Raw genomic sequence first — 21,790 nt, 5'->3', positions numbered from 1 at the left:
TGTGTGCTGACAGCAGACAGCCCGATGCATGGCCTGAACCCATGAACGGTAAGATCATGACCTCAGCCGAAGACAGATGCTTAACCGACTGAGCCACCCAAGCGCCCCTTCAACAGGAGTTTTTTAAATACTTTTGCAAATATTGTCCACCAACACCATCCCCTTCTTTTCCTTCTTTAATAATTTTCCAAGGATGGTAGGATAACTTTAGATTCATAGAAGCTTAATGCAGAAAGAACAGATGCCCCGCCTTCAGAAAAGAAAAAATTAAAGTAGACTCTTAAAGATTTAAAAACATACAGAACTAGCCAAGATCTATAGTTTTAGGACCAATTTATTGGTACTATAGTTTGAAAGAACGTTCTTAGGCATTATACAGTCCTCTGCTACTAGAATGGCAATTATTTAGAGGAAGAGTACATATCCAAAAAGAATTTAGTAAAGGAATGTCTTCAACACACTCCTGTTCCTGTCTTTTGAGTTCTATCTTGCATTTATTTCAAATTCTATACTCCAACACAGCAAAACTGAGGGTTACAGAGGTCTCTTCATTTTTTTTTTTTTCCTACTGTTTTAAAGCTAATCTGGTTTGCTTTCAAGCACAAGTCATTTCAGTTGTACAGAGGTCTCCATTCTGGCTGTCTTCATTAAACAATATTCACCTGAGTAGTGCGCACTTTACATTCAGAGAGTAGTAAATACGTACGTTGACCCAAGGTCAACCACAGTTAGGAAGCTGATGATCCTTTTTCTGATGTATTGCCCAAAGGTCAATAGTAGGTTGCCTTTTAGTTTTGCTGATTGTTTCCTTCACTGTGCAGAAGCTTTTTATTTTGATGTAGTCCTAATACTTCGTTTTTGCTTTTGTTTCCCTTGTCTCAGGAGACATCTAGAAAAATGTTGCTACAGCTGATGTCCAAGACATTACCGTCTGTGCTGTCTTCTAGGATTTTTATGGTTTCAGGTCTCACATTTAGGTCTTTAATCCATTTTGAGTTTATTTCTGTGTATGGAGTAAGAAAGTGGTCAGTTTCATTCTTTTGCACATAGCCATCCAGCTTTCTCAACACAATTTGGTGAAGAGATGGTCTTTTTCCCATCAATTTTTTTTGCCCCTTTTATCAAAGATTAACTGACCACATAATTGTAGGTTTATTTCTGGGTTTTCCATTCTGTTCCATTGATCTATGTGTCTATTTTTGTGCCAGCACCATACTATTTTGATTACTACAACTTTGTAATATAAGTTGAAGTCCAGAATTGTGATACCTTCAGCTTTCTTTTTCAAAAGAAAAACAGGTCTATTCGAGGTCTTTAGTAGTTCCAGATAAATTTTGGGATTTTTGGTTCTAGTTCTGCAAAAAATGCTGTTACAATCTTGATAGGGACCATATTAAATCTGCTACTTTGGGTAGCATAGACATTTCAATAATATTTGTTCTTCTAATCCATGAGCATAGGATGTCTTTCCATTTCTTTGTGTTGTCTTCAATTTCTTTCATCAATGTTTTATAGTTTTATAGTCTTTCCCATGCTTGGTTAGGTTTATTCCTAGGTATCTTATCATTTTTGGTACAACCTCCTCAATGGGAGAAGATAGTTGCAGATGACATATCCAATAAAGGGTTAGTATCCAAAATATCACCCATCATCAGGGAAATGCAAATCAAAACTATGAGGTATCATGTCCTATCTGTCAGAGTAGTTACAATCAAAAACACAGGAAACAAGTGTTGGCGAGGACATGGAAAAAGGAACCCTTTTTTCACGCACGGCTGACAGGTATGCAAACCGATGTAGCCGCTGTGGAAAACAGTATGGAAGTTCCCCTAAAAGGTAAAAATAAAACTACCCTATGATCCAGCAATCACACTACTGGGTATTTACCCAAAGAATACGAAAACACCAATTTGAAGGGATATATGCACCCCTAGGTTTATAGCAGCATTATTTACAATAGTCAAACTATGGAAGTAGCCCAAGTGCCCATTGATTGATGAAGGAATAAAAAAGATGCGGTATATTCGTACTCATATTTGTTCTATATTTATTCAGCCATAAAAAGGAATGAAATCTTGCCACCTGCAGTGACATGGATGAAGCTAGAGAGTATAATGCTACGTGAAATAAGTCAGAGAAAGACAAATACCATATGATTTCACACATATGTGGAATTTAAGAAACAAATGAGCAAAGAAATAAAAAGAGAGAGGAACAAACCAAGAAACAGACTCTTAGCTGCAGAGAACAAACTGATGGCTACCAGAAGGGAGGTAGATGGGGAGATGGGTGAAATGGATAATGGGGATTAAGGAGTACACTTGTTGTGATGAGCACCTAGTGACGTATGGAAATCTTGAATCACTATATTGTACAACTGAAACTAATATAACACTGTATTTTAACTACACTGGAATTTTTTTAAAAGGTCAATAGTAGCCTAATACTATGTCACAATGACTACATTGTTCACCTCATTTCATCCCATCAGGGAGGAATTTTTATCAACTCACATCATCACAAGAAGGGTAAGTACAATAGGTATTTGAGAAAGACCACATTCACACAACTTCTATTATAGTACACTGTTATAATTGTTCTATTTTATTATTATTGTTCATCTCTTCCTGTGCCTAATTTATAACTTAAACTCTATCACAGATACATATGTATAGGAAAAAAACATAGAATATACAGGATTTGGTACTATCTGTGGTTTGAGGCATCCACCGGGGGTCTTGGAAAGTATCCTCTATGGATAAGTGGGGACCACTGTGCACATAAATCTCAGCCAAATGACTAAGTGATTAAAGTACTGACTCACCACAGTTGGCTTCATCTGCTCCATTTGGGGAATCAGACGTAAAATCACAGAACTTGCTGGATGAAATAGAGCCTGCATCCTCACGTGGCACAAATCCAGCTTCAAAATTAAGAGATGGAGAGGACAAAACGTACTCTTCCCCTTCAGCGAATAAATGGAATGTATAATTGCTTTATGAATACTAGTTTTTAAATATGCTAAGGACACAGAAGCTAGATAAAAAGGCCAAATCAGGGGCGCCTGGGTGGCTCAGTCGGTTAAGCGGCCGACTTCGGCTCGGGTCATGATCTCGCGGTCCGTGAGTTCGAGCCCCGCGTCGGGCTCTGTGCTGACAGCTCAGAGCCTGGAGCCTGTTTCAGATTCTGTGTCTCCCTCTCTCTGACCCTCCCCTGTTCATGCTCTGTCTCTCTCTGTCTCAAAAATAAATAAAACGTTAAAAAAAAATTTTTTTTTTTAAAAAGGCCAAATCAGAATTCTGTTTTCATCCCGTGGATGGTGCTTCAAATGTATACATAAGGCACTAAGAATTGCTCTCAACTGTTATAGCCATTTGCATGCTGATTAAAGCCTTCCAAGGCGTTAATTCAAACACAGGGTCTAGGTAAATCTCTGGCCATCCTGCCCCACAAATATAACATAATTCATGACCAGTGGGACTTGCCTTATTGTTTAAGGCCTATTCTAGTGCCATCCCTAAGTTTCTGCCCAGTAATAACACTAAATTCCACAAGGGAGATCTTATAATTACCTATTGAACAAATCTACACAAACAGTAAAAAAGGTTGTTTTTTTTTTTTTCTCTTTGTGTAAAACAATTGGCCTTTCAGGAAAAAGTCATAAAATTTTGTCTGAATTAGAATTATGCTCTAACATGGGGCACCTGAGTGGCTCAGTCAGTTAAGCGTCTGACTTCGGCTCAGGTCATGATCTCACAGCTCACGAGTTTGAGCCCCATGTCAGGCTCTGTGCTGACAGCTCAGAGCCTGGAGCCCACTTCAGATTCTGTGTCTCCCTCTCTCTCTGCCCGTCTCCCGCTCACACTCTGTCTCTCTCTATCCTTAAAAACTAAATAAACATCAAAAAAAAAATTAAAAAAAAAAAAGATTTATGCTCTAACCAACTAAGATGATACTTGGATCGAAGAACACATAAACTGAGTTTTGATTTCCTTTCTGAAAAGATTTCTCTGTCAGTGAGATCAAGTACTCTCAGAGACTTCTGCTAATGTTAATTTTAGTGATAATTTAAAACTTTTAACCACATTGTTGCCTCCAGTTGCATTCTCTTCAATGTCAACTTTCTGCGATTCCAATTCTGGTCATGTGGTATTTGATTCGGGGAAGGAAAATGCTAATCAAATAACATAAATAAGGTAATTCTGGTTAAACCCTCAAAAACATTAATCATTAAATCTGTTGCTTTGCACTCCTCAATGTCTATATCAAAACCACTACACATACAGAGCTTAGAAAGGTTTACTGTAAGTTCAGAACACATGTTCTGAATAAATATATGGCACCATATAAAGTTAGTACACAGACTTGTACAATCTTACCAGTGAAAGATGTCTTTAGAAAAAAGGACTATTAATTAAAATTCTTCAATCCAGTTCTCAATCCAGGACTGTTTCTCCTATATTATCCTTGATTACTGCACCTGGTTCCTGGAAGAGCGCTACTTTTCCATTTACTAAGTATGTTGTTTAATGAAACATAACTTCAGAATATGTGATGTGCCTCATTTCTAAATGCAAATAATATTCGTGCATACAGACAAAAAATAAATAAATAAAGTGCGGTGGTTTGCAGGCAAAATCTTTAATGTTGTCTATTTACTCCCCCTGGAGTAGGAGGGATCAAAGGCATCAGTGTTAGGATGACAAAGTATCCACAGGCATAATGTATGCTGTTTCAACCCATTCTCAGAACCGAAATAATGGTTGGACTTTCAAAAATGCCTATATGATTTTTATGACAATCTTTCTGTACCTTAATTGAAACGGTCTATGAAATATTTAGTCAAAGAATTAGCCAAACTCCATCTGTTACTTGAAAATACTATGTTCTGAATTTAAACAGAGAATTTTAGGGTCAGCATTTAAATTTTTGGCTGGCCTTAAATTACTTTTCCAAACCCAGTAAGTTTTTTTTTTTTTTTTTAACTCCTAGGTAATTCTGAAACACGAATTTCTCTATATTTTCATTTGAAGTGCCAAACAAAATTAGGATAGAATTAAATTCTTACATAAGTGTTTTTATAATACGCAAAATAATTAAAATTCTTTCATAATTTTATAACTAAAAAACCACATGTGACAGTTTTAGCCACAAGGATAGAATATTATTGGAAGAGTCTCTAAAGCCTAGACTGTGAAACAGCACATACATATTTCAAAAATATATTTCAGTTTTGAAGGATATGTGATATAATCCACATCCTGGTATTAGCTATTAGTGAGCCATATTACTGAAGGACTCTAATATATTTTAAATTTTGGTATCAGGAGGAACTAATTATTTTAATGTTTAAAACTGCAGGAACTACAAAAAAAAAAAAAAAAAAAAAAAAAAAAAAACCCCAAAAAAAACCAACTCACCTTTCTTTAGTATGCTGGTACCTGGAAGTGACTTATCTGAAATTTCACATTCCTGAGATATACTGATGTCATCTAGAGCAACAGTAGCATTTGATGATAAAACAGCAGCTTCTAAAATCAACTATAATTACAGAAAAACCATCATTAAAAATATACCATAAGTGTCTTACAATCCTATATCTTTATGTAGAGAAGCTCATTTGCATCTGTCCCACCTTTCAACCTAATTTTAGAGAACCGTTTTGACCAGAACATTCAAATTATAAATTTATAAAGTCATAACGGCTCTGACAGCATCTTATGTAACCTTAATGTCTTAGGTAACCTTGTTTCAATTAAAAGTTGAAACATTCATCACGACTGAAGGGTTGCCTTCCCATTGGAGCCATTAAGAGTCATATGCATTTAAAATGAGCTCTTTGGGGTAATCAACTGTGTGGTTTACAACTCAATTTAATTGAGATATGAATTCATTTGTAATGGGTCTGCTGGAGGCACTGATTCGTTTTCGAATCAGAATATTTAAATACTAATATATATTACGTATACATATAGAGAAACCCACTTAATGAGGTAAAACAGAATCAATAACCACATAGAGTAGTTAATATTCATAAATTAAAACACTCAGAGGCATTTAAATTTAATTTATTCTAACACTCTGAATAATGACTGATATAATTTGTTTTCTTTCTTGTTAATCACATTATTCTGTTGTTAATCCAGCATTTTAAAAAAAGAGAGAGAGAAATTATGTCTGGAGTCTTAAAGATATGTAGCGGGACTGCCAGTCTAGGACACCGTAAGTGACCCATCCCCATCTTATCAGCGAAGACCTCAGATCCCAACGATCTTACAATTTACTTGGTGTGATGCATTAACAACTCAACTACAGGGCAAGTTGTCTACAAAGACACACGTATGTGTGTAAGATACTAGGAGAATCAAAGGAAAACACTTCATTATTTCTGTCAAGCAGGTGAGACAAAATATGGAAAAAAAGTTGGTAAAAATATTAATTACCTAATAGCCAATAATTAATTACCTCAGTTGCAACTGCTGTTTCGGATTTTGTTGGAGAAACTGGTAACGTTACAAGCAAAAGCAAGGAGATGTGAAAGTGTATGGTAATAATTTAGAACGCTCTGGGTGAACGGCTCGCTCTGGAGCACATATACTAGAACACTCTGGGTGTTGTAGGATTATGGGGTTCCAGACATGCTTTCCCAAAATATGGCACACCTTGGCATATGGCATACTTCAAGTTGGAGGAATTTAAGAATTGGCATGTGCAGGACCTGACTTTCTGATCGCGTCCTGAAGCAGATCGCAATGCCTTCATGGAAGAGGTGCCCGCCCTCTCTGTAACTGGAGGAAAGGAGCATCCTTATTTGGGAAAACAAAACGACACACACACAGAGGAACCTGGATGAACAAGCCTTGCTAAGTTTCTCCCTGTTTACTACACACAGCTCACACTCTGCCCTATCACATCTTTCCACGGCTGTCCACTCTTCATCAAACCTCGTGTAAAAGGCTCAGGATTAACTGCTTCTTAAGGTCTTTCTGTCCTTATTAAGGCTCCAGTGTCAGGTAAGATTTACCTTAAATAATTTTGTACATTTTCTCCTTCAGTCTGCTTTGTTAGTTTAATTTTCAGACCCAGCAAGGAACCGTTAGAGGGAAACATTTTCCTCCCACACGTAGAAGGATTTTAAGAAAGCGATGAATTAAGTAATAGAAGGAACAAACTGACTGCATTAACTGGTGCAGCCCAACTAGAGGGCAAGTTGATGCCATCTATTAAAAAGAAAAATAGCACACACTACAAAGATTAAGCTCACTTCTCAGCATTCATGCTAGAGAGACATTCATACGAATACACACGAAGGCCTGTCCTGGAATGTTTACTTCAATGTTGCTTCTGATAGCAAATGAATAGAAAAATGTAAACGTGAATCAAAAAATAAATAAATGGCTGGTTATATAAACCATGGATTACCATGCCCGTTAAAAATAATATCTATGTGCTAATATGGAAAGAACCTTAATATGTGTTTCTCGGTGAAAAATTAAATTACACAAAAAAGTTTATAGTATGATTCTACTAGGCTAAAATCATAATGGTTTTTATTTCTAGATATATGTAGTACATACATATATATTACATAAATAGAACAGAGTCCAGAAGTAAAAATAAACTAATGTCTATACTAACCTCAAGATAAAGACTCCACGGTCAGGAGGGACTATTGCCTTATCTGCAATGTCTGATACTTTATAATGAGATGTACATAATTTTAATGATTTTTCAAATTCTGATTAGAACTGGGGTTTTTTTTGTAGATTCTTAACCAACTAACAAATTTGGACTTCATAAAAATGCAGAAAATAATAACAGGTTTTAAAAAAGGATGTTGAGGTAACATATACAGGCACTGTAATAGAGAAATACAGTACGCTGAACGGCATTAAGTTATTGTAATTTATTTTGGACAGCTCTAACTTTGAAACTTTTTTTCCTTTTATTCATTATTAGAATTCATCTTGAACTAAAGTCAACTAAAATACAGATGCTTAATTCTTCGGACTCATTAGACAAGCCCTTATTGACCATCATAATTTTTCAGGCTCATTACCTTTATTGACCACCATATTTGAAGCTCTGCACAACTTAAAGGAAAGCTGAAGAAAAGAATGTTTGGGGTACTTCTCCATGCCTCTAGAGAGGTACATGTTCCTATTCTTTGAATAAAGTGGGTGGGGCCCTGGGACAAGTTGAAATAGCACTATGGAATAGGTCTGTTCGATATGGTTATATCTTTTTGTCTGAAGGGAACCACTAGACTTTTGAACATTCATATTAAAATGTTAGTATAATATTTTACTTCCAAAGCCAAATAAAAATGATTTTAGGTCATCTACACCTCTGCTTGCTTACTTCTATAGAATTAAATTCAGAACTATAAAATGAAAAATTATAATTCTACCATGAATTAAAATCTTCCACATTTAAAAAGAAAAATGACCCCTTCCTTTAAAAATGTATCTTATATCTATAAATAATACCATCTGATGATTCCAAAATCATCTTGGCTATTTCTATTTTGTATTGCTTGTTTCAGCTAAGCTGATCTTTTGATTTGTGACCAAAGGCAGTTCCTTTTGGGAAAATATAGAACCAATTAATAATCAGTAAATGAGAAAGAGTTCACTCAGAAGAAATGTTTCAACCATGGGTATTTTAACCATGAATGAAGGAAAAGCGAAAACTTCATTTTGGAAGATTCTCAAGCAAATTTAAATTTCAAGGGATGGGCAGAGGTCTCTCCTTTCTAAAACTATTTTTCAGGATCTTGCTGATACTTGTTTTATTCAGTGATATTCTATTACTCCCTGAAAAAGCAAAATCATTTCTTGTTTTTGCTTTCAGGAACCAAACAACCTATAAATGTTGCTTATAACCAAGTGATTACTTTTTATATCTGAAAGGCCAAGGTAAGCCTTTCCAGAGAAATACTCAACTAGCACATTGAGATTTTGATTCTTTGATACCTTGTTTTAAAAGAAAAAGGACTAACAAAAACAAAAAAAAAAAATACAAATCTAAGAGGAAATGGAGAACGCAGGATTATACCAAGTAAAGAAAAACTGGAATATAGCAAGTTTTAGATGATGGTACTATCAATAGTAAGAGCAACCACAAACTTCTCTAAAGCTTACTACATACCAAGAACATCCACTTATTTTAGCCTTGTGAAGACGGTGCTATTTTCATCCTCATTTTATTTTTTTTAATATATGAAATTTATTGTCAAATTGGTTTCCATACAACACCCAGTGCTCATCCTCATTTTAAAGCAAAAGAAACAGAAGTTTCAGAGGTAAAGCAATTGGTTGAAGGTCACACATCTAATAAGAATAATATGTAACCTGTGCCATTAATGATTACGCTATACTGCATTGCCAGAATAAAATAAAAAGATAACTGGTCTTTAGCAGATACTGCAGAAGAGCGCTGTCTGGTGAAACAATATTCAATGCAGTCCTAAATTAAGAAGGCCGAGGACATTGTAACGTTACGGAGACTAGACCAGCTTTTACTATTGTACTATAAATCTTACTCTTCCCTGAATCTTCAAATAATGTCAGGAAATTGTTATTGATTTATATCATGGACTGATACAGAGTGAACATGGCATCAATCATTGTGGAAAATTTCACAAAAGGGTTGTTTTAAAATGAAGTCTAAAATATGACACAATTATGTATTAATAGGAAACTCAGAGTAAATCAGCTGGAAATCAATGGGCAGTACTCAGAAGAAGTACCACCTTTAGATATTAAAACTAAGAACAGCAGTTAGGGGGAAAGAAAGTGTAAATGAAACGAATAGATTTCTGTAAAAGCTCAACATACCGAGCAAGCAGGCCAACTTAAAACTTAGTTAATAAGATTCTTCTCAATTTTTCAAGTTTTAAGTTTCATTTGACTTCCACTCTTCCAATAAAAACCACACAGGAAATGGAGAGAATATTGAAATGTTGTTAATTTGCTGTTCTTACAGAATAAAGGGTCAGCTTTCTCTTTTTCCACCAGGAAGAATGAAAGACCTACCTAACTAGGGGTGTTTATTCCTAAGAAACTCAAAGTGATTTGTACTCTGCTGTGATGTCTACCAGAAACAGTAAAAGGACCACACTGCACCAGAAGTTCATGGCTTGAAGGGCACACAGAGGTCACACAGTTTGATGCCTTTCTCCTTTCCAGTGTTCAGATTGGACTACACTGTATAAATATATTCAGAGGTTAGTCACATGGCAGGATAACTAGGTGCTGACTAAGGTCACTCTTAAATGACTCAGTCTACTAAAGTGCCAAAGAAGCTGGTTTCCAAGATATAAACTTTAAATATTTGAATATTTAAAAGCTAGACTATTTGTAGGTAGAGTACCTTCTGTTTTTGTTGTTGATAAAAGAATGAAAGAGAACTGCAGCGACCTAAGGACGCCTGTGTGGCTAAGTAAGCTAAGTGTCCGACTCTTGATTTCAGCTCAGATAATGATCTCAAGGTTTGTGAGACTGAGCTCCGCATCAGTCTTTGCACTAACAGTGCAAAGCCTGCTTGGGATTCTCTCCCTCTTTTCTCCCTGCCCCTCCCCCTGTTCATGTTCTCTCTCGCTCTCGCCCTCTCTCTCGCTCTTTTGCTTTCTCTCTCAAAATAAATAAACATTAAAAAAAAAATTGCACCTACCTAGAATCCTTATGCATATTTCGTATTTTTAAAATCCATTTACAGAAATCAGATTAAAGCCAGCATAATATCTGCAATTTTTTTTCCAGCAGAGGACAAGGAAAAGAAATGGGTACAAAGAGGACAAAAGCTGTACTTCTTACATGCAAACAGGTATTATCATTATAAGCAAACAAAATGCTAACAGTTCATTCGTGGTGTGAACACAAAGATGTTTGCCTCTCTCTGCACTTTCTCCTTGTTTGAAATATGTAACATACACGTAATAACAATGTATTAAGTACTACCACGTGCATATTAGTTGTATTAACTACAACTAATCTTGAGTGACTATCAATGTATGACTGTGTATTTTTACATATCACGTGTTTGTGTGTCTGTATAAAATCTGGACTGATTCACATCAAAATATGAACACGGGCCAGCGATTCCTTATCTCAAGTATTTGGGGCCAGCTGGGTTTTGAACTTTGAATAGTTCAGAGCGGAGAATGTTAATCTAACACATACTGTGTGTATCACATGATACTCTCAGGGAGATCAGGGTGGCACTATACATGCAAACAGCTCACTAAATGAACTCTTCAGGGGAGGTCATGTGTGATCTCTAAATTCGTTTTTCAAAAGCTTACTGTTCTCCAAATTTTAATTTTCCAAATTGTTGATTAGAGATCGTGGACCCATAACGGGCTTCTTAATGATGAAAGCTGAGAAGATTCTTATTTTTCTTTTAACTCACCTGCAGTTTCTAAAACAAATGTGTCCTACAGCCACGTAACAGGATTAAGGGGGACAGAAGCGGAGAAGATAAAAACTTCTCCAGGGTGAATTAAGACCGCACAAGAACCCAGGACCATTCCCTCCCCTCAAAAGCCACCACAATTAAAACTGAGGCTGATTGATGTGGATTAGGATCCCCACCTGGAGAGAGAAGCCCACACAAGGTGCTGAGACGCCAGGAGAGGGATAAGGACACAGCAGAGCCAGGCTTATTTAGGAAGCATCACAAATTAGGGCACCTGGGTGATTCAGTGGGTTAAGCACCTGACTCTTGATTTGGGCTCAGGTCATGATCTCATGGTTGTGAGACTGAGCCCCTCAGCGGGCTCCACGTGGAGCATGGAGCCTGCCTGGGATTCTCTCTCTCTCTGTCCCTCCCCCCCAGTCATGCTCATCCGCAATCTCTCTCTCAAAAGAAACAAACATACCAAAAAAAAAAAAAAAAAAAAAAAGACAGCATCACAAATCCACTGCTGCCAAATTATAAAATCCTATCAAACCACTGGTCAACCTACAAAGCAGTTAATACACCCTGGGTAATAAAAAGTAATCTCACTTTGCACTACAAAGCCAAACAAAACAAAAACCAGAACCCCAAAGGAAGAAATACTAAAGAGGAAAACAAAATGAACTGCTGAATCTCTTCAATAACGTGATGGGTTAATGAGTGCCTCCAGGCCTGGAAAGGAATGGCATGTATTTTAACTCAAAATATTTCTCAAATAACCAGTTCTAACAGAAGACATTCTGGTTTCATTTATTAAGATTTTTAGAGCAGTTTTAGGCTCCCTGTAAAACTGAGGAGACGATGCTGAGTTTTGTGCTACACCCCCTGCCCCAACGCATGCACAGCATCCCCATCATCATCTCCCACGAGCACGGGACATTTGTTACAACTGATGAGCCTCATAATCACCCAAAGTCCATTGTTTATATCGTGGTCCATTCTTGATGTTGTACATTCTGTAGGTTTGGCCAATGTAAAATAACGTTTATCCATAATCGTATTGTCATACAGAGTATTTTTACCACCCTAAAAAATCCTCTGTGCCCCATCTGTTCACCCCTCCTTTCTCCCTGCACCCCTCCAACCCCTGGCAACCACTGATCTTGTTATTGTCTCCCCAGTTTTGCCTTTTCCAGAATGCCATATAGTTGGACTCACAGAGCATGGAGCCTTTTCAGATTGGCTTCTTTCTCTTAGAAATATGCACCTGAGGTTCCCCTGTGTTTATTCATGAGGTGATAGCTCATTTCTTTTCAACACTGAATAATATTCCATTGTCTGGATGTATGACAGTTTATCCATTCACCTACTGAAGAACAGGGATGCTTCTAAGTTCGGGCAATCACAAGGAACTCATGAATAATTATTCATGTGCAGGTTTTTCTGTGGAGAAGGACATTCTAATTCCCAAGAAGTCAATTAACAATGGACTCTCAAAGGTCTTCACAGTAAGTTTCATTCTAACCAAAAGCAAACCTAGTGAAAAAACTGTTAACACAGAATATAAATAACTGAAGCAAAGGGTTGGATTGTTCTGATCTTGTCTGTCCTGTCACATGTGATGGGGATTGATACTTAAATGATTCCATGACTGGCCTTTACTGCTTTCCTATGAAGAATCACTAGATTCATAGTGTTTCCTTCCACCAAATATTGTAGGGGAATCATAAATACGATCCTTGAGAATCAGGGATTTTAGAGACCTTCACTGAGTGAAGCAGTTTCTAATCATTGAACCTAGAGTCCTGATGAAGAGGAGACTCCTCTTCCAAATAAAGAAGACTAATATTTCTTGAGTGCCTACTATTCCTAGACAACATCCAAGTGGTAATCACAGGAATAATAATGGCTACCTTTGTGTGTTCACTCTATGCCAGAATACCCCCTATGTGCTTTATGTGTATAAATCATTCAATGCTTACAGGAGTTCTATAAAGAATACTGACAGGAGTCCATACTTATTCCCTATTCCTCCAACTTCTAGGGACAGGAACTTCCCTGCAGTAACACTGCTGTTACTTACCCATGACTCTCCCATGGAGAGGAGGATCTAACCAATTAGTGATGTTAGAATAAGCCGGATGTGCTAAACATGCTCTTTGCCTCTCCTTCAACTCCCACTCTTAGATGCATGCATCCTGATGTTAGCTCTGGCTAATAGGAAAAGGTTTCTCCCAAAGTGTGTGAGTCCTGGATTTCCCTGGCAGAGTCCGTTGTTCTCTGGGTGAATCTATTTATTCTGAGGTGAAGTGTTATTTAAACATATGGCTGAAAATTGTAAGGCATCTTCTCTAAAATTTTTACTCTGTCTGACATCTATATTTATCTTAACTGGTACAGAAATGAGGACCAATAAGGTATGTTATCAGGGGCTCCCAACACTCCAACAATGACCCTCACCCCCATTCACAGAATGAACAAATGTAGAGGGATTAAGCACTTACCTCATTATACACCTGGCTTGAACCCCAGACTCCAGAGCCCATGTTCATGGCCACCATTTTAACTTTCTCTTTAATATTCAGACTCCCCAAAAGTACTGCTCTTATCATCACTATGTGTTTTCACAGATAGAGAAATGTGAGGCTCAAGGATGTAATTTGTAATCGCTTAGCAACCCATGAGCAGAACAGAGATCAGAACTCAGACCACCTTACTCCAAAAACTCTGTGTTTTCATCTATAATATATCATCCAATCTAGTTTGTATAATCGCTCCTTTCGAACGTCATCCAGAAGGTAGCCATGCCCATTTGGGCATCCATTTGATTAGCTACAGTTCCCTTCTTTTATTATTAGCCAAGAAAGTGACATAAAAGGTTGATTAAAAGTCCTCGATATCGGGGCAGGTGGGTGGCACAGGCAGTTAAGCATCCGACACCTGATTTTGGCTCAGGTAATGACCTCACAGTTCATGAGATTGAGACCCAATCGGGCTCTGCACTGACAGCACGCAGAAGCTGCTCAAGACTCTGTCTCTCCCTCTCTCCCTCTCTCCCTACCCCTCCCTGTCTTGTGTGTGCACTCTCTCTTTCTCGCTCTCAAATAAAAATCATTTTTTTAAAATCCTCAGTATCAATGGGCAGCAGAAAATAAAGCACCAGAATTAAAATGTGAGCATGGTCAGGTTTTTTCACTACCTCATATAATCCACCACCCTCACTTAAAAAATAAATATTTTCCTATTATTCTTCTCTTTGCCATGCCATCCTATTCAATTCTTTGTGTTCTTTTCTTCCTCCTATTCAATTCTTATCTCCACTTTTGCTAAGCCTCCACACGTACGTCTTGAGTACTCAAGTCAGTTTAACGTCTGTACTCATCCCTGATTGTGAATGTGCCTGTTGTATTACTATCTGAACAACTTATATATGTTATGTATGTTGTTCTCTGGAAAAAAAAAAGTAGTATTAAATTAGCATCCTCTGTTGAGTTGTATTAATTTCTTACATGCTTACCTGAAAAGGTAGAGTAGATTCTCCAGGCTTCACATAGAGATTGATTTTTGCTTGTTTCCACTGAGATGTGGAGATTCCAATCAGATCACCTTGCTTTTGCAAATCCCCAGACAGTGATGTTCTTGTAAAAACTGAGAGATGTGAATGCCAAGACAAATAATACCAAAATCGCACCTGTTGAAAATGTTTTTGAATGATATCAATATTCCAGTTACCTGTCTCCAGGAGCTTTTCTATAATTAAAAATATCACACCCATGGGGGAGGGGAAGGAAAAAAAAATGAGGTTAGAGTGAGAGAGAGCCAAAGCATAAGAGACTCTTAAAAACTGAGAACTGAGGGTTGATGGGCGGGTGGGAGGGAGGGAATGGTAGGTGATGGGCATTGAAGAGGGCATCTTTTGGGATGAGCACTGGGTGTTGTATGGAAACCAATTTGACAATAAATTTCATATATTGAAAATATATATATATATCACCTACCATTCTGGTGTTCAATAGAATCTCCCCAATTCCCCTTTCCTCCAAACACACAAGCCCAGAAAATGCTAACTCTGTCCTTTGCATTCTGCCCTTAAGAAAAGGCTCAGGGTAGCCCTACTATCTGGTAAAGTGGTTTAACACCTACTGTAAAGACGTCTAGGGAAATGGGATACTAGCAACCAAGACAAGTTTGAGGACACGTATTTGTCCGCATCACCACGGGCAGTTCCACTCTGCTTCCAGAGGAGGTTCCATGCTCTTTCCTTCTATGAAAGGACCTTTCTCTCTTGCTTCTCATGAATCTGGGGAGGTACACATTCTTAGTGTACAAGATCAGGTTTGACTTATGTATTCCCTTTGCTGTCTCAAACAATAAACCAAAAAAAAAGTTTTGTTGAAAAATTATTTTCTCAAATAAAAGAAAACTGTAATGAGTACTTTTCATTAATTTCTTCTCATGGGGACATTATCAAAGAACTTGGGAGCTCCTATAATACTGTTAATTCATAATTTAATTCAAGTAAAGAAAACATCCTTTTTTGGGAGTGGGAGAGTGATCCTTTCACCTCCTAGTCATTATCAAAGATGACATAATTAATCTAAGGGTTTGAGCAGTTAACTGGGTAGTAAAGAAAACGTAAAGAGAGAATTATTTTGGGTACTGACAGCAGTAGCAACAACATCGAATTCAGGACGCTCATTTATCAAACACATATTTAGTGGGCATTTACTAAGTAACAGGTACTGTGTGAGGACCAACCTCAATAATTGGATGATTAACTCTATAAAACACGTCAACAAAATCTCCATAAAAACAAGTTCAGACACAGGGCATTTTTTTTTCTTTTTCTCATTAGGTCTTTGAAAAGTGCAGCCTTAGGATTCGAAGAAAACACAACGTTCAGAGATGAGGCCTCTCAGAAATAAAATCCTTCTCTTTGGATTAAAACAGACTCCTTTTCAGTTTCACCATATTTTAAATTCTTGGGTTGTTTGGTTTTTTTTTTTCCTTCACTGCTATCGTTTTATTTTGTTACATGGACAGATTTTAATACACGTATGGTCTACCCATTTATTTCATAGTTGGTACCAATTCCAGTGGAAATTAAAGGTGAAAAGTTTTATATGCTCTTTTAAAAAGTTGTCCAGCTTTAAAAGATCAAGCATTCTCTGTTCCAATGTAGTGCACAGTTTTCCAGTGTCCACTTAATGGCCACAACTTGATCAAAAAATTCTTTCTGGCTATTCACTTCATTTTAGACATGACTACCATGCTCCCCTAAACTCAGGTAAGCAAGGCAGGTAAGTAAGAAATGTAAAGGCAAACAGAGTGTTTGATTAGATTTTATGGAAAGGGAGGATTTACGTTCCTCACGGACAATTAAATTTTAGATCCCTGTTAGAGTCTCAGCCTATTCCTAGCTTGTAAATGTGCAAAACAGAGCTTTAAACTTAGTAGTACAAGAGATATGCATGCCCTATCAGAATTTCAAGCTGTCAAACTGTCATTCAGTACATCACCAGTGCTAAGGTATTTCAACAGTGTATTAAGAGTAAATACCAATGGGATCCATATTTCACAGGATAAGAGCTCAAGACTTATATTTAATTTACTACTTTAACAGACTCGGCATTGTAAAGAATTAAGGAGAATTCTTCAGCTTATTACAGACAAAGAAACCTTCCAAAGTTTTTTTTTTTTTTTCAAATTTAATATTGGTAAGAGTGAAATCATTGAATAAAGTTATTAATACAACTGTGATTTCAGATAGGCACCTGTCAAATGCACAAGCTCTGTGCCTTTCAATCTGCTACCCACTGGGAGTAGAACACTAAGTCATGAACGTCAAATCACCAGGCGTGTCGCGAATTCCTTGCAGAATACATTACGGCAGTTTGTATTCAGATTTTGTTAATAGGTACTTTTTGGAAAAGAAGAAGAGGTGAGCAGGACTATTAGCATCAGTGCTTACGTAAACGTCTGTAAACTTCACCAGAGAATGAAAAACACTGCTCTGTGTCAGAAAAGGTACAAAGCATGAGGTGTCCTTAGGGACTCCAGAGTTTTATGGGGGAGAATGAAAAGAAAAGGGAACAATTAACTAGAATGCATACAGTGGCAAAGATATGAACATAGTGTGGTTACTTACACACAAATTAATTAAAATGAAACCAAATGAAAGATCCACTTCCTCAATTATAGTCATTACAACATATGCTCAAGAGTTATATGTAGTGAGTTGCAACCATTCTGGACATAGCAAAGAAAAACTTCTATTATCATAGAAAATTCTATTAAACAGAACTACAAAAACAGGTATGTTAAGATTATACCAACCATTTAAAATGTATTTACTACTTACAATTCTAAAAGGAAATTATTTTTGTCATCCATGCCTGATTCAGTAAAAAGTAGTAAGATAAATGTTAATATTTAGAAATGTTTTACTTCTCTTGGTTTTCACTAAGGCACGGTTTATATGGAGTGTGACTGGGCAAGGCACTGAATTAGTGTATTCAGGACAATTTCATGTGGTTAAAAGAGCTTCCAACAAAGCAGTTCCTTTAATTGCAAATTGGAGAGGGAAAAAAAAGAGGGGGAAGCTCAAACTATTTTATTGGTTTTAACTGCATCCTCTGTGCATTATTTATATTTTTTAAAATTTTCCAATCATCATTTTTATTACCAAAGGAAAGGACAGCTTTTCAGGTGACTTACGCTAATAGTTATGAGTACAGGTGAACAACTAAGCTTGCAAGGGTAATGGCCTTGGCTACACCACTTGCTCTTTGGTTCCTACAGTGCCCCGTGACATTCTCCGGAAGAGTGCCCAGCTCTACAAAGGAGTAATTAGGCTCTCTGATACTTAACTCTGTGAAGTGACCTAACGGGGCATTATTTAAGAGTTTACTAAAACGATTTCTTCCTATTTGTTTCATTTGATTTTGGTCTGTGCCCAAATGAATCTCTACTCTTGAAAAATTCTGCTTCTTTCCTCAACTTCCCTAGAAACTTTCTTTCGACGGCTCCTCCGTCTTAGAACTCCTTGGCCGGATCTTCATGCCCTTTCCAAGCTGCATTCCAAATGCTTGGCTACCCTGCCTTCTCTGCCTCATATCGGACCCTGCCTAGTATGTGCAATACCTGTCTTATCTTCAAGATATAGAAGAAAGAAGAAGAAGGAGGAAAGGGAAAGGAAGAGAAGAGAAAAAAGAGGCAAGAAAAAGAGAAGAGAGAGGAGAGAGAAAAAAGAAGATATCTTTAGTTCCTCCAAACTCAGCTGGGAGTTAGGTCCGTGCTGGGAACAGGATCATTCATCACACACGCACACGCCCGCACACACACACCCGTAGTGATTTTTCTGACTCCTAGTCATAATTATGTTTTTGCCTGAGTATTCTTCCTCTGAATAAGCTTAATTAGAAGTTTAGAATCTCCAGTAAAATATAATCTGTTGTCGGGGTGCCTGGGTGGCTCAATCGGTTGAGCATCCGACTTTGGCTCAGGTTGTGATCTTGCAGTCAGTGAGTTTGAGTCCCACATTGAGCTCTGTGCTGACAGCTCAGAGCCTGGAGCCTGCTTCCGATTCTGTGTCTCCCTCTCTCTCTCTGCTCCTCCCCCAATCACGCTCTGTCTCCCAAAGATGCATAAATGTTAAAAAACAAATTTTTTTAAATATAATCTGTGGTTTTAATTTATAAGATTAGCCTCCATGTGTTTTGCTCAGTTTTATAATATAATATAATCTGTGGTTTTTATTTTAATATATATATATTTTAAATATAATCTGTGGTTTTAATTTATATGATTAGCCTCCATGTGGTTTGCTCACGCACAGGTGGAGAGAGTACCTGCTCTACTTTCCCCCATACCATGTTGTTTCCTCTAGAATCCATCCCATATGCTAACATCTATCCTTGGATTAAACAAAACGATCAGGGAACGAAGTGTGGTTGCACCGTTCCAAGCCCCACTCCGTAATTACTTGATTTTTTTTCTTCTAAATTTCTCGTTGAATGTGAGTTCATCACTCTACTGGGAGAACATTACAAGACATGGTCTTTCAAAACTTGTCGAGAGAACTGTTATAAGTGGATTATGATTGTTATGCTGTACTCACCCTCTTAGAGCACTTAACACTGAATTGCCATCAGAATCCCTAAAACCGACATTTCACTGGGGCAAGCGCATACTTAGGTGGTCCCTATTGCATTCCAGGCATCCAGGCTGTGAGCAGGTAAGCAATGTGTGTGTACTGAGTCAGAGAAAAAAGGTTTACGTTGTGATCACCATGTACACTCAGGAGAGAATTCCCCAAAGAACTATTTTTGCTTTGTAATTTTTACCACCTTGAATCTAAACCAAATGATGGCTCATCTGTCTCTACTGGTTGCTGGAAAACTTAGTTCGAACGTGTAGCCTGGCTCTAATAAACTTTATTTGTGGAACCAACCCATCTCTTGCTTCATCTATCTTTTCCCTGATATTCTCATTCACTTTTAAAAAAAAATTACGATTTCTTTTGAGTTCAAGAATATTAAAATAAGTGCAAAACAAGCTGAAATTTATTTTTTAAACAGATGAATATGCCAACTAGCTTGAAAGCAGAAGCTTTGTATTCTCAATCTTCCTGCTTTTGATGAATTGCAAAGTCCTAAAAGTAATTTAGTACAGTAACTCAAATATGAGAACTCAGAAAATATTAATACCTAGCACAAATATCCTTCATATTTGATATTTCCTAATTAATTCAAAACAGTAACTACACTTCAACATCAGTAAGAAATGGGAGCCTCTGGTTCCCATGTGTTGTTCGTCCTATATCCCGGCTATTGCAAGGAAACGTGCTGAGTTTCCAACAGTGACTTGAAGGGACTTCTGATACTTTTAAATTAAAGTCCACATCTTGAGCAAGGTGGGGGAGCGGGGGGAGGTGTAAGAAAAATTGTGCATGTTGATGCCATGTGCTGGCTATAGGTTAAGGACAAGGGAACTTGTGCAAAATGACTCCACAAGCCTGTTGTTAGAAAAGAAGACTCAAAAGAGAGCCTCATGTTTTTAAAGTCCTTTCGAAAAAAATGTTCTCAAGTGTATCAGCTTCATATGATTATGTAGGGAAAAGTGTCATTTCATAAAATGAAGACATTAGTCGTATCAAAGCACCCAACTATAGTTAGCTCACTGCCTCAGTTTACCATGTTATAATGAAGAACAGTGCTATTCCACAAGTATAACTATTATCAATATGTTCCAGTTAGGAAAATTGACAAGATTTTCTCATTACTCAAGAAGATACGAATTTGGTTGTTTCGCTGTTCTGTAAAGTACCACACATTACCACAGACTTATAAAAAAGTAATACTATATTCTTAGAATACTTTGTTGGGAAAGAACATTAGCTTTGTGTATCTCAGACTATAAATAACCTTCCTCCTCTAGCTAATTCTACTTCCTAGACCAAAAAGTACTATAAAATAACCCAAATATCCCTTCCTCTAACTCAAAAGCACTAACATTCAAGCAGAAACAGACAAAAGGGGAAAAAAAGAAAAAGAAAAAAAACAGATACCTCTTCTGGCAGCCTGTAATGGCTCCTTAAAACACTCTTCCTTTTCCAAAAAGCAAGGAAAACCATTAACACTGAAGCCTTGGGGGGTTGAGTACTTGGTTCTGAGAAATAAATCAAGTGTCTAAACTGCCCATGGCTTTCACTGAGGCCCCACCACAGCTAAGCTCCAAGTTTAAGTGACAATAGAGAAAACTGTTCCCAAGTGGAAGCAATCGTAAATTGATACATAATCCCACTGACCACGAACTAATGGCTACCAGCGCAAAACAATAGGAAATGTAGGTCATCTTCACAAAGAAAAAAATGTATATGATTTCTAATTGAGTCTCTGGAATTACTAATAAGCTCTTAATGTTTACTTCCGAATTTCTGCAAAACAGGAAGAATACATTTTATTGTTTTGCATCCCATGTGTTATGTATACAACAGTGACCACGATCACATCACTTCAGTATATGGCCTTGAATTAAAGCTAAGCAAGTTTGTGACGTACTTTTACAGATCGAATAATTGCTTCAGGAGTTCTCAAAAAAAAAAAAAAAAAAATTCCGTATCTATTGCATAGGATTTAATAGAAATAAAACAAAGGTGGGCAAGCGTAGAGTGTATTTGGGTGAAGGGGAGTCCAGGCAGGTATTTTAAATATAATCCCCATAAAGAAATGGGCAGGAAATAACAAGGGGAGGGGGCAGGAGGGGGAAGAGGGAGGACAATCCATTAGGAGTTCTGGGCACTCCCATTCAGATTTATATCAAGCTGAACATATAATTAGATTTATACCTCTGAATGATACGTAATTTGTCACCAGGAATACCGGAATAA

General features: G+C 37.2%; 1 protein-coding gene and 1 long non-coding RNA gene across 2 annotated transcripts in view; one reads left to right on the top strand and one right to left on the bottom strand.

Moving 5' to 3' along the window:
* The window catches only part of MALRD1 (MAM and LDL receptor class A domain containing 1), a 774,784-nt gene that overhangs the window by 651,811 nt on the left and 101,183 nt on the right, over positions 1 to 21,790 (bottom strand). The window contains exons 12-14 of the mRNA XM_042948257.1: positions 14,918 to 15,091; positions 5,421 to 5,541; positions 2,825 to 2,965 (exon numbers count right to left, since the gene is read on the bottom strand). Coding sequence (XP_042804191.1) covers positions 2,825 to 2,965; positions 5,421 to 5,541; positions 14,918 to 15,091 — 436 coding nt within the window. The remainder of the gene's footprint in view (positions 1 to 2,824; positions 2,966 to 5,420; positions 5,542 to 14,917; positions 15,092 to 21,790) is intronic.
* LOC122223926 lies at positions 6,816 to 10,829 on the top strand. Its single transcript, XR_006204578.1, has 4 exons — positions 6,816 to 7,013; positions 7,960 to 8,150; positions 10,020 to 10,228; positions 10,764 to 10,829. It is a non-coding gene; the product is annotated as an uncharacterized LOC122223926 (long non-coding RNA).

This window comes from Panthera leo, chromosome B4 (genome assembly GCF_018350215.1).
Source record: "Panthera leo isolate Ple1 chromosome B4, P.leo_Ple1_pat1.1, whole genome shotgun sequence".
Taxonomy (NCBI): Eukaryota; Metazoa; Chordata; class Mammalia; order Carnivora; family Felidae; genus Panthera; species Panthera leo.
The sequence above is the reverse complement of the archived record's forward strand: the minus strand, read 5'-3'. Positions and strand labels throughout refer to the sequence as shown.